The sequence below is a fragment of the Amblyomma americanum genome, chromosome 9, assembly GCF_052857255.1.
Source record: "Amblyomma americanum isolate KBUSLIRL-KWMA chromosome 9, ASM5285725v1, whole genome shotgun sequence".
Taxonomy (NCBI): Eukaryota; Metazoa; Arthropoda; class Arachnida; order Ixodida; family Ixodidae; genus Amblyomma; species Amblyomma americanum.
The window spans coordinates 111983924-111999964 of NC_135505.1; the positions used below are offsets into that span (position 1 = coordinate 111983924).

Genomic DNA, 16041 nt, shown 5'->3' on the forward strand with positions numbered 1-16041 from the left:
AGTTAAAGAAAGCTAGGCATATGAAATTAAACTGGAGTCTTGTTCTACGGCATGGTTCAAAAGCCACGGTGTTTCTTTGCGACGTTACAATTCATTGTCCGTTAACCATTTCTTCTTTAACGCCACTTCATTCTTCAGCCTCCGCAAGGCCAGGCAGCAAATCTGCGAACACCCATGCCAGGTGGCTCCATAACCAGCGGTGCCAGCACCAGCGGCTACCAGTGGCCGCCTCCACGAGCAGTACCTGTAATTCCGGGTGCAGAAGAAGATCTCATTGACCTGAGTGATGATTACGAGTGCACGTCGGAAGGTGTGCGGGTTACGGTGCCCATTGTCAACCCATTGGTCCCACAGACATTGGCATCAGCTACGATGCAGCAATCTGTGATTCGGCCCATTCCGAGGATCCAGCCAGCAGATCCAAGGAGAGCACCGGTGGACCTGAATTCCGTCGGAGCTGAGGCTTTCAAGTGGGTAGCTTCTGCAGTGGCGGTGTTCTTTGCAGCAATGTATCGGCGTAGGAAGCATCAGAGGATGTGTAGCCTCATGACGAGAGTGACAGTTTAGCCATTTTTATATGGGCATGATGCAATGGGGTAATGTGTCCAGTTTCCATGGTTGGCCAAATCGGCAAAGTTGCTTGGATGTAACTTCATTCTGTTGTTGGTTGGGTGTTGTGGTCATCCAGCATGAGAGTGCTAGTCTATTATGGCTGTAGTTGTATGCAAGCATCATACTGGATCTGCCTTCATGACTGCATGATAAAAAAAATTGGACTAAAGACTTGAGTGTGACAGGGCTCTTCAGAGTTGTGACAGTCATTTATCAGTTTTATAGTGTATTTGTGAAGCATTTAGAGGCTTTCTTACAGCCTGTGCAATTTTTATCATTTCAAAGACATATTTGCAACCTTACATAGCATTTTGCATTTACAACAAACATATGCGGAGTTTACGGATTTGGTTTTTAACGATGTGACACATTTATCGCCATTGACTACTAGTCACTTTGCAGGCACACACTCAGTGATATATTCCTATCTTGTGTGCTGCTGTGGACAAAATATGTGATGCTGGAGGCCAGGGAGGACAGCTGTCCACATCAATTGATTTTGCCGAGAGATACCTGCTGATATATATAGATATCTAAATGCTATTGCATTGCAAACATTTTACGCATACTTGAGAACCATTGTAGGAACTGTACGGAGATTGTGAAGTCCATCTCTAAGTCCAAAAATGCCTGCATTTGATTAACATGGGAGTTGGATCATTTGAGTGAACTTGTCCCGGTACATAAGTGAAAATTAGCTAGCCCTACCTGCTGCTGAAGGCGCCATTAAGGTTGAAGAATGCATTTAAAAACTAAAAACTGCTGCATAAGAAATTGTAAGGGTCGTCATTTGTAGCAAGGGTCACAAAGGCTTTTTGCAAGCTGTTTCAAACAAATTGGCGATGGTTTAGCTCTGGTTGAACCTGGAGTGACGCGATACCTACAGCTGGCCGAGTGGAACTTGGTCACGTGAACAACCACATGATCAGCCACGGCGCCGCGCCGCCGGCAGCTACTCCGCATCACGTGACCAACCACGTGACAGCGTGGCGGCGCAGCCACAGGGTGGCGGCGCCGCCATCGCCACGGCGCCGCCACGTCAAAGGCTCTGAATGCTACCGTAATGTAGATATCGCAACAAAAAGTTATGAATTTATTATTCTGTAAACTTATTCTGCTTTCCTGTGCTCTTTCCTTGGCTCTTTGTTCTGACATTTTGTTTTCTTTTTCTTCTTGCTTTCCTCTTTCAATGCCTTCTTCCTACTGTATTTACTGGCGTATTGGTCGACAGGCCCTATAAATTGGCCCCCTGACATCGGGAACTGTGAAAGAAAAATAGTTTGAATGTCGTATTGATCGACTAATGGAAGCTCTGAGCTGCCATTATGCAATTAAAGAGACCAGGACAGTGCATCATTTAAAGCAGCTGAGATGGTGCGATGACAAACTCATAGCCAGAGAATTTCTAGCGCTGCTTTTGCCAATATCTGACGCACTTTCTGGTGACATCAAAACTTGTGCGCTCTCCCTATATTTTGTGATGCCTTCAGGCATAAGATGGGGTCTCTCTTAAATGCTGCTGAGAACAGTAGTCCATTTTCGAGAGACCTGACTTGCAACATGGCTGAGCAATTGAGAGAAGTTTCGGTTTTACGATGATCCCTCTATAGAGCATGTGGTCGCCGTGATGATGGCGCAGTCGTTCTTATCTTCTTATTGGTCTCATCTCAGAATCTTTTGCTTGGCTCTTTTGAAAAAGAAAGTGTACATGAAACTGTTGTGCAGTTAAGGCGGCAACAACACCAATAACTTGTTAAAGCTTGAAGGTGGCCAGAATTCAAGGCTTTCGGCATTATGTCATTGGGTAGTTCTCCCTTCTTTTTTGTTCTGAGTTTGTAGCTAAGTTGACACCTCGCCCTGGCTGTGATTAATGTAATGGTCGACCCCCAAGTTTGGAAGGCACAATTCTGAAAAAAAGAAAAAGAAAAACTCTTCGACCCATACGCGAGTAAATGTGGTGTTATGCGTAGTCTTTCATGATTTATGATGTTGCCAAATGTCCCTCCTTGATTTCTTTTTTCTTTTTTTGTGTTTTCTGTTCATTGCACTTGGTCTGTCAATGTATGTGCTGTCCTGCACTTGCTTCGTCATCTTCTCTGTCTTTTTGCAAATAAACTGCAATCTCTGTTTTCTGTTTCGTGTTCTCTCCTTTCACTCTTTCTCTTCTTGGCCATAGTTGCTTTTCGCAGTAAAAACTCACAACTAAGGTTTGTGAAATGATTGAGGGCCGAAAGGTAGATGCTTACTTGCCTTACAAACAACCATACTGTTATAAACGTCTAAAGTAATCTCATTTGAAGGAAATGTAGTTCTGGAATTGAATGCATAAGTTGTAGTGACTCTTGGGGGTTTTTTTTTCTGTAGACGTTCGGCTTCGTTGGAATACATTGGCATTGGATATTGTCTTTGGTGATGGAAAGAATTGCAGCTAGGTTTGCAAAGCTCACATCTGGAAAGAACAATGAATAGAAAGAAACGTCACTAGAGCTTCGTCGCAAGCTCATATGCCCTTGATTTAGAATTCAGAACAAGAAGTTTGGCAAGTTGGTTTGGTTGCATTACTAAACTGCATGAAAAAAACAAAGGCATAAAGTACAAAAGTAGACAGCACTTTTATTGTTTACGTCTACTTTTTTTCACACTGTTTTAATATAATGGAACAAATGAAGTCGGCCTATATGCTACATTAACTGAAAACGCAGCCTTTATAAGCTGGAAAATGACGAAAAATTAACTATAGCTGTCGCTGCCACAGACTGCTTTCACAACCATATTTTAATGATATCAAGCACTTTTTTGTTTGTGGATTTTTGAGGCTAAACTATACAACTCAGCTATTCCCGTCAAGAGATCCAGGAGTCCCCTGCGGTGTTGATGGCATCTTTAACATCACAAGTTTGAATCAGAGCGGATGTAAAAAATAATGTTGCAACTTTGACTCAATTTTTTTTTTTGCTACTTTGAATCAATACCCGCCGCGGTGGCTAGGTGGTTAGGGCACCGGGCTACTGATCCAGAGTACACGGGTTCGAACCCGACGGCCGCATTTTCATGGAGGGGAAACGCAAAGGCGCCCATGTGCTTTGTGATGATGTCAGTACAGGTTAAAGATCCCCAGGTGGTCAAAATTATTCCGGAGCCCTCCACTATGGCACCTCTTTCTCCTTTCTTTTCTCAGTCCCTCCTTTATCCCTTCTCTAATAGGGCAGGGCACAGTTCAGGTGTGCTGAGATGTGAGACAGAGATTGTGCCATTTCCTTTCCCCAAAAGCCAATTTTCAACTTTGACTCTAAAGTTTTCTCACCAGTAAATGCATTTTTTGCATTGAAAAAACGTCAACAGAGCCACAAAAAGCCTAACTGTCAAATATTGCTGAGAACAAATATTCGACAGAGCAGTCCTCAGTGACCGTTTAAATGCTTCAGATTGATTCATGTCTGTGATCGTGGTATGCAGCAAAGCACGTGGTGCCGCTAGAGTAACTGGATACTCTAGGTCTGTCCCCCCCCCCCCCCCCCCCCCCATTCTTGTTTTATAAACAGCCTTCACAGAGCCGTGCCCCAGTCGCCAACAGGAGGCGCACCTGTGGCTGCTGCTAGCCAGTCTTCATATGATGGTATGTACGAACAATGTGCTAAATGCACCATAAGAAATTGTACTCTCATTGGTTAACAGACTTGCAGTGTATACTTCGCATTTGAATCTTAGCTTTTGGCTAACTGCATGCAGGGAAACACTTTACAGTGACTGCTGCAGTGAAGTCGTCGATACATTCCAGTCGCTAGTTTATTCGAAGTGGCATTTCAGGCCACGACATCAAGTGCACTTAAATGGCTTGCCTTAATTTAAACTTTGCATAATTTGAACAAACTTTTGAACCCTTCGAGTTAGGTTATTGAATTGACTGTGCTTTTCTTCTATTTTATTATATGAAAAATTTATTAATGTACCTTGTGCAAAGGCCCTAGCTTTCGTGATTTTGAGAAAAATCGCGGATTTTAGCACTCTTCACGGAATTGTGTGTTAGTAGCCACATTCTTTTTTTATTATTTTGTGTTCGTGGACATCAGCAGGAGTGAAGGGAGTGTGCTTAATTTTATCGTCTGAATTCTCTTGGAACGTACAACCTGGTAGAGGATGAATCTCTGCCAATGTCCTGATATGCTTGCTCTCTGATTCGCTCAAGCAAGCTAGTGCTTCAAAAGTTGCGGCTCTTGACAACAGTATGGCTGCACGCTTCTATGGGGCGAGGACATGATACTGGCGCCCATCGAAAGCAGTATTACCGTAATAGCGAAGGTGCGTTTTTTTTTTCATAAATTATTTTGTTTTGAAAACAGCTCGCATTATATTTGGAGCCAAACTACGAATATAGTGAGAATGTTTTTTCACTCTGCGTTGAGATACTGACGCTAGTTTACCCACAGCGCTTGTGAGATGCGAGGAAAAACAAACTTCTCGATGATCCTTGCCATCGAGGTGAAGTGCGTGGCTCTCACTGGCGAGATAGAGACGTGGCAAGAAGGCAGTTCGGGCAAATGCAAGGCAGTGAAAGAGCTGTGAGAAGTAGGGAAAAAAAAATAACGGACGATTAAGCATGTTAGGTCAAATGTAAATTAGGTGCGATCGCACTTCAGTTTTCACTGCGGTTTTGGTTCAAGGCTCGGTTTAAGAAAGTGTGTCCTGTTTTCATTTCACACGGATGGAAGTCAACGAAGGTGATGAGATCCAAAGCACAGCTTGAGAAACTGGCAGTTAAACACGTGGGATGTTTGGCTGCGCTGCCATGGTGTAGTGGTCTAATGCAGTGACCAGTGACGCTGATCTGTTCGTGCCACTGTGGGTTCGAAACTCACTCGCGGCCGTAGAGTGTTTTGCCATAAAGTATTGTGCTCAGTTAGTCATAAAGCCTACTGGCAGGTGGCAACCTGCCCACCGTGGCAGAGACTTCAGACAGATAAACATCGGCGAAATCTGAGATTGGAGGATTTAGTCCTAGTGCACTAAGAAAAGGGTGAATGAGCACAGTACTGTGAAACATGAAACTCTGAAGCTGCGAGGCAAGAAGCTGTGGCATGGCAGCTGCTCCTGCTCGAGAGGCAGAATGCGTTAAAGTGTGGGAGGCTTCCCGCAGAATATTGCAGCTCCTTTGTTCTCTATTCCTGCAGAATTTAAAGTTATCGCTTCAGAAAATTAGGGGCCTTAATTGCGTGTCATGGCTGTTGTCATACTTTGCTTAATTCTGGTTGAGTGTTGAGGTACGGCCTGTATTGAGCCAAGGTGATGGTTGGCATCTAGTTTGCTTGTCTCCTGGATATACAAGTCGAGGGAAATGGGAGATTTGAACTCTTGAAACAACTGGAGCTGCCAGGGTATCAACAGACACTTCCTGCCAGGGGGATCACAAAAACGGCATGCTGTTTTGAAAGTGTTCTGCCTTGGCTTAAATGCATAACTTTGCGTAGTGAATGTTTGAGCTGCCCAACTTAGAATCTAAGTCGACAAACTTCGCAATCAATTGAAATGGCTGTTGCATGCATGCTGTATTTACTCACTAACAAGCCCACTTGCATAATCAAATTAAATGAAATCAAATAGTTTATTTTCGTCAAAGAGATGGAGGGGACTGTGGGTAAAAGCTGCCCGAAGAAACGGCTCCTCGACCGAAGCCCGTGGCCCCCTCTTACAAGGCGACAGTAAGCAAAACGAAACACACACAGAATAAATTATTCATAGCGTCTGACTCACACACACAAATTTTCAATATTTACAAGATCTGCAATGAAAATATAATCTAGAAATAAAACAAATAAATATGCAAACCTTCATAAGAAATGTGCACATGCAATGAATACAAAAAGTCAGTGGGATCGTCTTAGTCAGCACGTTCCCTGTGCAGTAAATACACATCCTAATTTAGCACGAACCATTTTGATGGAAAAGTGTGCTCACTGCATGAGTAACTGCAGTAATGACAGCAGGAAATGAATTTGAGTTAGCAAACGGGAAACAATTGGGTTGGATTAATGCTGCAGTATTTCGTCACCTTTGATGTTTTCGTTTTCTGACGCACGTGTGCAATCTTTTCAGGAGATGGGTCTGCTGAAGAGCTGCTGGTAAGTGCTTTTACCATCTAGTGTTAAGAAATTCAGACTCGTTTCAGACCTGTATTGAAGCCTTGCACAGGAATGTTTATTCCACAAAGATTTTATTGAATCCATCCAGCCTTCATCCAGCAGCTTCCAAATGTAATTGCATGAAGCAAGTCTATGACATGTTGGATGTACTAAAGCAACACTGAGGATATTTTAGGGTTGGCCTGTATCAGCAGAGTACTGAGTTCTAATCACAAAGAGGCCACTCTTACCAAAAAACGGAGACCTTATAAGCTAGAAAAGAACCAAAAAAATGAAATACAGCTGTTGTCATCACTGGCCAATTTCACAAGTAAACTGCATCCATCAACAGTGATCTTTGGGCATGGATCTCAGAGGCTATGCTATGCATAGCTCCGAAGGTAACTGCCTGGGCCACCTTACGGCACCCTATTTATTGCTCACAATACTGACGCTGGATTTTCTGCGTAACGAGGCCTTTAATGCTTTCGCGTTAATAAATGCGTAAATTGCTGTCGGACAAATGTCACCATACCGATGAAGAGCCAGCAAATAACTTTTTGCCGCAAACAATAATTGCACGGAGTTTTTGCAGTGTCCCCTTAACCGTTGGACTCCATGTTGTGCGCACAGAAAGCTTGCAGTTTTTTTTTTCGGTGGCGTGCTGCACCTAGCAGCGATTTCTTTGCTTCATGTGAATTCAGCACTCTTAATGTAACAGCTGCAACGCTTCATTTTTTTTAGAGTTAGAGCTCTACTCCTCAGGGTACAACTTCAGGTTTTGATGTGGATGAGACAATGACCTTCAATGCCTCACAAAGTCAAACCGAACTTAACTGCATGGTGGTGTGGCCTAAGCTATGTTAGTATGACCACGTGATCATATGACTATGACCATTGGTTACCTGACCTTGACATTTGATTTGAGACAGTGGGCACCACATCGACAATGACCTTCAATGCCTTACAAGGTCAAACCGAACTTAACTGCATGGTGGTATGGCCCAAGCTATGGTAGTGTGGCCATGTGGTTATATTACGAGTGGGTACCTGACCTTGACATTTGATCTGTGACAGTGGGCACCTCATCGACAATGACCTTCAATGCCTCACAAGGTCAAACCGAACTGTGTGATGGTATGGCCCAAGCTATGGTAGTACAACCCCATGATCATATGACTGACCATTGGGTACCTGACCTTGACATTTGATTTGGGACAGTGAAGACCATGCTTAAAAGAGCTTTTGCTTGTATAACTAAGTTCAAGCCACGTTGAACGCCAGCCATTTTTTTTTCGCTAGCCAATTCTGCAAATAGCAGTTCTGAAAACAGCTTAGCAGCATATCCCTCTCCATATTCGTGCTTATAGATATTATGACACAAAATATTTTATATGGGGTTTCTAGAGTCCCATTCATCTTCCAAAAGAAACTTGTCTTTTCAGTGCTTGCTTATTTGAAATAACTATTGTAGATTTTTAGCTTTCAGCTGTTGTGCTTTGCACAATTGTGTACATGCCCGCAGAAAATTAGCAGTTGGTGTTATTCCCTTGTACTTACGGGAATGCCCCAAGGCACAGTAGATTTCAGTTATAAATGTTATTACGCATCACCCGAGTGCAGCCATATAGCTGCAGATGAAAATTATAGTACAGCTTTCTCAGAAGCTTTGCGGTTGAAGAAAAATAATCGTGGACAGGGGCAAACTTTTCTTGACCTGCGAAATTTCCGAGAAATCTGTACAGCTTTTTCTTTGTATGGATTTGCTTAGGTTGATGCTAATGAGCAATTTCTCCCTTAATTGCTATTATGCAGCGTGAAACTAACTTATTTAGGTCTGCATGGACAGTGGCGAACACCATCAGGAACGGTTAATGTTTCAATGTGGTGACTTGCCGCCCTTTATTTGTGCTTCAAACAGTGCTGCATGTTGGTGAGATGCCGTGAATGCGAATGTCTTCACTGCTGTGCAATGTCTCTGCTACTTTTCAGCAGGGTCAGGCCATCCAGTGCATCCACTTCGGAGTTGTCTGAGGGCAGGCAAAATGAGACACCCGACAACGCCAGCCAAAGAACTAACGCAGAAGCAGGCTTTCTGTGGAAATATGCATATTTATTCTCGACCAGGCGATGTGCGCCCAAAATGTACACCGGGAGTTGCAGAGTGTCATCATTGCCAGAGGTGTCACACGGGTACAGGAGGCAGCTGTTTGGTTGTTCGCCGATAAGAACTGCTACTTGCTGCAAATGGCTCAGTGGCTGTGGCATTATGCTGCTGAGGCTAGCCTGCCATAAGGGTCACATATTGGTAGAGGCAGAATGCAAAGAACAATTGTGTACTTCCTACATGTCCCCATTTCTGAATACGTGATCAAAGTTATATAAAGATCATTTGGAACACCCTGTATTTAGGAGTCCTCGACCGTGCTGTGCCTTTGGGATGAGATGTAGCTTTGGCGAAATTCGCTGATCGTATCTTTTTGACGAAAACCACTGCAGGCTGACACGTTCGCCGTACCATGGGTCACCAGTGGGTGACGCCATGTATGTAAGCTGTGCGGCCATGCTACTGATTCACGCAATGAAGCCGTTGTGTAGGTCCAAGTTTTCAAGAACTTGCGAGGTCACTATGTCATCTGTTGGTGGCTCGAAGAAGTTGGTTTTGCCAGTGGCTCATTAGGTTGGTCATGCTGCACCCAAGAAAATTTAAGGGTGGCCATGCCATGATGCACAGTGTGTAGGGCTTTGAAATTCCTTGCCTCAATGAACGTGTTAAGTAAGCTGTTGCTTGGAGAGCGGGTCTTAATGCGAAAATTGTGATTTGTTTTGTGGGGATTAATAATTTCAGCCACCTGGAGTTCTTTAATGCGCCCAGACATTGCACAGCACACATCTTTTCCTGAGCGGACACCACAAAGGCATTGTTCCATAACTGCAATTATCACGGGACTTTTGCGAGGAAAATAAACACTTTGCACTTGATGCAGCAAAGGCATGTGCACTGCCTGCAGACAGCAAGCCGTAGAGTTTCTGGGACTGCCAAGTCTAGTTTAGCAGGGGAAGTAAAATTAGTACAAGCTTAAGGCCAAAAGTGTAAATGTGGCGAACCTTGTTGCTTTTTGAACGGTGAGACCTATAATTCATCTTGCACACTGCATGCTGACTTCATTACAACACCCTAGAGAATATCCTTCACACAACTGACTCCGAGAAACAAAACTTTCACATGTGCTGAAATGTGCTCTACAGAGTCTTGCAACTGTGCATGGAGTGCTTATGTTTACAGTGTTTGAAATGCAATTGCTTGGCAACGATGGCTGCTTACGAACATTCATCTACTATGTGTAGAATGACCCTGAGCGAGCAAGTTACTCTTGACCGGGCAAAATCTCTTTGAAGTCTGTCTTTTTTTTTTTTTTCTGCAAACCACTTGGCAGCAACCGAATTCTCTTCTGTCAGAGGAGGAGAGAAAATATGGCATGTTCAGCTTAACTGTCATCCACCGAGTAGGGAAGCTAGTACATGCAGTTAGGAAGCCACCAACAGATGATTTATTCAGACTGCCAAACCAGAGCGGTGCTGTCTAAAGCACAGTGATGTTCTATTTGGGGAGGTTTCCTTTTTTTTTTTTTCATGGGATTTAAGGGGTAAAATTTGGTGTAAAAAAAATTTTTACATCGTTTCATTCAGGGAATTTCATGAACCGAAATTGTCTGACTTTTACCAAATTGCCGGAGTTTTCAAGTTTCTGCAGGGAAAAAAGGACCTGAATTAGGGATGTTCGGGTCAGAGAGAATTTTCGGCTAGGGCACGGAACATCACTGCTAAGGTAGAAATTTAGCATCTCCAACAATATATATTCAGAGGTTAAGTCTGACGCATGATCATCACAATTGATTCTATATAGGGGAATCTCCCAGGGTGGAGAAGGTTGCAATATAAGTAATTGCCCATTAGCATACACTTGACACTAATGAATAAGTACTTTTTTTATATGGTCGTAAATCTGTTTCAGGCAGGCATGAAAATATGAATAAAGAGGTTCAGAAAGAGGCACAGAAGGAGAGTCTGTCGATTCTTGTGAAGTAGCTCTGCACAGCGCTGATATATGCCTCACATACACATACAATAGGTGACAAACTGCACTGGTGCTACACTGCGTTTATGCCAGAGAACATGTGCTGTAGTTGTGCGTTACTCGCTCTTTATAGTGACTGGTGGCAATGGCACAGAAGCTCAGAAAGTGTAAAAGTCTCAGTAGCGGCAGACAAAAAGAGACCGCCATTATCTCGGGTTGACAACGATCTCTTGAAATCTTCAACTAGACCATCCGAAAAGTGCTTAAAGCGATTCACCATCGAGATGCCATAGTAGTATTTACATACTATACCATAGTATATACAATAACGAGCACTTAATAAATATGGACTCAACACGAGCTTATAAGGCGATTAGTTTTTCAAGGCCGTGACAGTGCCTACACAATGCTGAGCTGTGTTTTGATTTTAGACTATACACTGCTTCGCACTTCTTAGTTCTTGGGTACACATTTCTCTTTCGCCTATCTGGAATGAATACCATACCATGAAGCAACATAAATTTTCTTTACACTGCATCCCATCCCAGCAATGCCTTCCTTGACGAAGGCGCAGCAGAATTGATCAGATGCTCGTCCTTTGGGCAAAAGTGAAGCTTGGGGGGCTCTCGGTAGTTCAGAACATCTTCTTCTTGGTAGCTGTATACCGTTCCATGTACTGAAAGAAAGGAAGCATAAGCTGCTGTGAGAATGCTGCGGTGAAAAAACTCTCCCTATTTGGCACTCTAGTTACTAAGGTGAATTTTTTGAAAACCCTTGCCTGAAATTTTCTGAAAAGTCAATGAAAAGTAGATTCTGCTAGATCATAATATTAGATTATTACTTACATTACCAGACCTGTGGTAATAAGATTAGATTACATACAATTATTATATAAGAATACTATTAGATAATGAGTTCAGCATTTGATCTCTGTTCCCTTAGCAACTACGTGCAGTGTACTCGCGTCACTGTTTTTCACAAGTTCAAATGACCCAATACATGCTTCAAAATGTTGTCTAGCTCTTTCGTGGCAACCATTTCAATGACCTTGTCCTTGCATGTCGAAGTCCTTTCGAGGCTTTCTTTGAATGTGTGTAAAGCTTAACTGTCATTGCCAGCTTTGAGTATTAGATGCAATGCCTCTAACCTTTGTGCCCTCATTCACGCAATCTCAACTTGTTCGAACTGCATATCTATTCTCCATACAGTCCTAATTGTCACAATAAAGGCAACAATTACTGTTACACAGCTGTATTACTGGCCACTTAGCACAAAAGGTTATGCAACATTCATTATTCAGTCCATAAAGTTCTTGGAACAAATCGAGGGCTTTTAGAATAGGGTATGCTGACTTATGTACACTAAGTGTGAGTATTCTGCAGGATGGTATACGTATACCATGCCAGCACTTCTAGGTCACCTTATCCAAATACACACGTGACAACTCCAGCCGTAGTGGCACCATCCAGTTCTTACAGCATGAACTGTATTTTCCAGCAAACCGGCATATCTCTTAGGCCTGGGAGCTGCAGAATATTCAATGAAATAAAAATAGAGCAAATCTATTGTCCATCCATTTAGTTACTGGCAAGATAAAAGCCCAGTAACGTGCTGAAAAATGCAGCAGTGACAAATTCACCCCGTAGCGAGGGGCTGGGCTTTCAAAGCGCATTTCCGTGTGGGCGAAAAAATCTTCTTGTGTGTCCAAAAGACGTACATACTACAACCTCAAAATGGCGTATGCTATGGCTCAGATGTAAAATGCTTCTAGTATGTTCACTGCAAAAAAAAATCGGAGGGGACATTTATGCTCCGCATTAAAAGTATCAAGTGATAGCTAATGGGTTAATGCCCATATATGCAGAATTGGCCGTTCTCTACTTAACATTCATGGATACCTGGGAGTCCTAATACCACTCCTGGTGCAGCGGTTAAGCGATGTGTCACTGCCCTACGATGGCAAATGCTTAATAACTGCCATCTGCCACGGTGGACAGTTTGTTCACAATCCGGTGGGTCGCTTGTGATGATGCCGCAAGGTCACGTGACCTAACTGGCCCACACCTCCCTTGTAGGTTGCTTCTCTGGGGATTTTTCGCTCACAATCAAAGATGCCGAACGCCAGATTTTCTGCGACATGAGCTCGCTAACGCTGTCCCGTTAATGCGCTCTACTGTATGTCTGTGTGCATTATATAATAAAACCAAAATGAAGCATTCTGCACTGCTGCACATCTGCAGCAAAAGGAAGAGCAAGTCAGCACAACACGAGTGGCAGTGTTCTGATGAAGTTGAAGGAAAAGCAACGCACTGCGTCATAGCCTTCCTTCTCCTGCAAGTCCTTCAGCTCGAAGAGGTTGCCCTCAACCGCCAGCAAGGAGACATTGGAGTGCCTGAGCAGCTGTGCAGGAATGGAGTTGATTTGCAGGCAGTTCTCTTCGAGCCGCAAGACCTTGAGCCGGGGGCAGTTGGCCAGGCTTTCAGAGACCATCGAGATCTGCATAGATAGAAGAACTTGATTGGTATGCGGCGAAATCGTTGAACCAAATGCAACTGTTCAAGCTTGTCTGGTTCGAGGTTACCAGGACTACAGACCAGGTGGACCTGGACTACAGAGTGAGACGTTAAACAGGCCTTACGTAATACGTGCCATAAACCCAGATTCCATCGAATCAAAATGCAAATTTTGTAGAGAGAAGGTAGACCTGTACCATACGGTATGGGTTTGCAAAAAATACCAAGTCATTGATATTATAACTCGGTCAATGCAGGAGTGGTAGGAGGCGGCACAGTCTGGCTCGGACGAAGGATGTCAACATCGGCTTATCGAAAGAGAAAGGGCAGCAGCTTACACCAATGGAGTATTGGACTAAGGACACCACCCCGCTCTTCCTCACCCTTTATGTACTACAATGAATATTTTCATCATCATCGTGACAAGGATTTTTCAACTTGCACAAGTAATGCTGCACACGCACCTGGTTCTGGTTCAGGTTAAGCTCTGTGGCGTGCAGTTCACCAACATAATCCGGCACCTCCGATATCCGGTTGCGCGAGAGGTCAAGCACATCCACGTGCTTCAGGCCACAGAAGCATTGTGGGAACGTGGAGATCCGGTTGTCACTAAGGTTGATATTGCGAAGGTTGCTCAACTGGCACAGTGTGTCCGGAAGCCGTGCAAGGTTGTTGCTTGCCAGGTTCAGTGTTTCAAGCTTCTTCAGCTTGCAAAGGGAGTCTGGAAGGAAGGCTGCAAGAAAAAAAATTGCAAAAACGAGTCTTACTCTCGGTAGACTGGTAAATATGTCAAGTACCTTTAGTATAGTACCTTTAGTCCCAGTCTCCACTCGCTATGACGAGGAAATAAAGTTCATTCAATCATTCAAAAAAAAAGTAGACTGGCTCCCCATAGAACAACACCTGTGCAAGATGGCAGCGTTCTACGCTGCAGTATGGCTCTTGCTCTGTCCAGTTTGTTCCTGTTCGAGTAAGGAAGTGATTTTGGTGCCAGACCACACCATTTTTCCAAGGTAAACAGCCTCTGCTTTCCATACCAGAGGCATTCAATATGTGACGAGGAACCCTGTGAGTGGCTAACTTCACATGTGGCATGCTTCCCTGCTTTCGCTACAGAGGAGTACAGACATGTTGGATGTCCTAGCGCATAAACCCTGAACCACTGGCTTCCTGCTCGGCGCCTTTTCAGATTTGGAACGCGGAATATAGCACAGTAATGAGAACCAAAGCAATCTCCTTTATGTTGGGCACAAGCATGCTGTGAATCCCAGGTGATCTAAAACCACAGCGCGTCTTCACAGAAAGTCGCACTGGTGATTCTTGCCTTCAAGAAACCATGCCTCATGAAATGCTACCTCGTGCATCTGCTCAACCAGTTATGAAATACACTGCATGCACGGCTCTTCACTGCGCAACACCACTGCTGGAGTTCACGAGGCCGATCAAGGCAAGCAGTCCCTTGATGCACAACATAATTATGACATGGTGGGATTAAGCATCCCTGCCACGCCTACGTGAAGCTACCGTTCCGGCCACCAATAGTTCCGACAGATATATGACGGTGACGTAAGGATGGTTTCTAATTTACCGGGCGTCAAAACAGCGATGCAGAAAAAACTATCCGGTTTGTATGATAAGCAAGCTTGGCTTGGTTTCACAAATTCCCCAAGGCGTACAGGTCCCGACTTCGGAACGGCTTTCGCGCATGACGTATCGTTTAACTGGCCCATGGCACCGCACCTTTCAACCCTTGCCATTTAATGCTTTTTTTACTGCGAGTATCACGCCAGGCTGCAATTCCATGGCCCTGTGGAACGGATGACACACCCAGACGTGAAGGTGTAGTCTCGAGCCGTTGCACTTACCGATGCGGTTGTTTGCGAGCGTCAGGTGCTTCAGCTGCTCAAACCTGCTTATGGACGCTGGAAGCGATGTTAGCTTGTTCCCCGAGAGGTCTAGCGTTCGAAGTACGCCTTCGATCACGGACAGCTCCTTCGGAAACTGGATGACAGGAGAGGGACAACCAGTTGAACAACGGTACGTTTTTTCATCAAGTAACGCTGCATGTGTGGGTCTTAAAAGTCTAAAAACTAAGAAGTCGGCTAACCAAAACACGATCGAACACGGCGTTTACTGGTGCGAGTAAACGGGGCTACTACTACTACTGCCGTGCTGGTAAAACGTAGCAGGATGTCGCTCACCTCTTTGAGATTGCTGTTGGAAAGCGTACAAACGCCCGTCTTGCCAGCATTTTGAATGTGGGGCTTTATCGAGTTGCCCATTTGATTATACGCGAGGGCGAAAATTTGCCCGTTCCTGTGGAGTTGGGTGGAGCGATTAATTTGAGATACAATAAAGCTAAACATAAGTTTGTAAGCGCACCGTGTCGACTGCGCGCTTAGCGCTCCCCGGAGCTACCGGAGCGCTGCGAGCTGCGAGAAGCCAGAAAGCCAACCAGAAGACAAGCGAAGCCGTAAAGCAAGAAAATTTCAGTTTCAGTTTCGCATACACTGCGTTTTGTTCAGGAATAGTAATAATTGCAGGTGAACATCGCTGCGCTTACCGAGCCTCTCCTATCTTTTGCGTGTCAAAAAGATAAGGAAGATTTCATAGCTGTCAAGATCCGAGGTTGTATTGATGCACGTTATTAAGTATCAGCCCAGAGTAACAACACAAATCAAGTAAGTGCATGATTGCTACATGTCTTATAGTTGTGCTGTGT

At 44.2% G+C, this 16041-nt stretch overlaps 2 protein-coding genes across 3 annotated transcripts in view; one reads left to right on the forward strand and one right to left on the reverse strand.

The window, feature by feature from the left end:
* Nucleotides 1-10335, forward strand: part of frtz (WD repeat-containing and planar cell polarity effector protein fritz) — a 43971-nt gene extending 33636 nt beyond the window's left edge. Inside the window, exons 24-27 of one of the 2 annotated variants that reach the window (XM_077636903.1) lie at nt 139-470; nt 4155-4228; nt 6703-6728; nt 8721-10335. In XM_077636903.1, the coding sequence (XP_077493029.1) occupies nt 139-470; nt 4155-4228; nt 6703-6728; nt 8721-8762 (474 nt within the window). In that variant the 3' untranslated portion in view covers nt 8763-10335. The remainder of the gene's footprint in view (nt 1-138; nt 471-4154; nt 4229-6702; nt 6729-8720) is intronic. The other variant, XM_077636904.1, reaches the window with a different exon arrangement.
* Nucleotides 9202-15749, reverse strand: LOC144104099 (leucine-rich repeat-containing protein 57-like). Its single transcript, XM_077636905.1, has 5 exons — nt 15521-15749; nt 15185-15320; nt 13784-14052; nt 13117-13302; nt 9202-11482 (listed from the first exon to the last, which is right to left on the reverse strand). Exons 1-5 carry the CDS (start codon nt 15683-15685, stop codon nt 11441-11443), a joined length of 798 nt encoding a protein of 265 aa, XP_077493031.1. The 5' UTR covers nt 15686-15749; the 3' UTR covers nt 9202-11440.
* Between the last annotated feature and the right edge of the window lie 292 nt (nt 15750-16041).

Bases quoted from the DNA above. Each gene is read 5' to 3' on its own strand.
- LOC144104099 (XM_077636905.1), bottom strand. From the start codon at position 15,685: ATGTTTAGCTTTATTGTATCTCAAATTAATCGCTCCACCCAACTCCAC. The intron at 14,053-15,184 runs GTAAGTGCAACG...TTTTTCTTGCAG, and splicing joins GCTCGCAAACAACCGCATCG to CCTTCCTTCCAGACTCCCTT. The intron at 11,483-13,116 runs GTGCGTTGCTTT...CCTTTCTTTCAG, and splicing joins AGAAGGAAGGCTATGACGCA to TACATGGAACGGTATACAGC.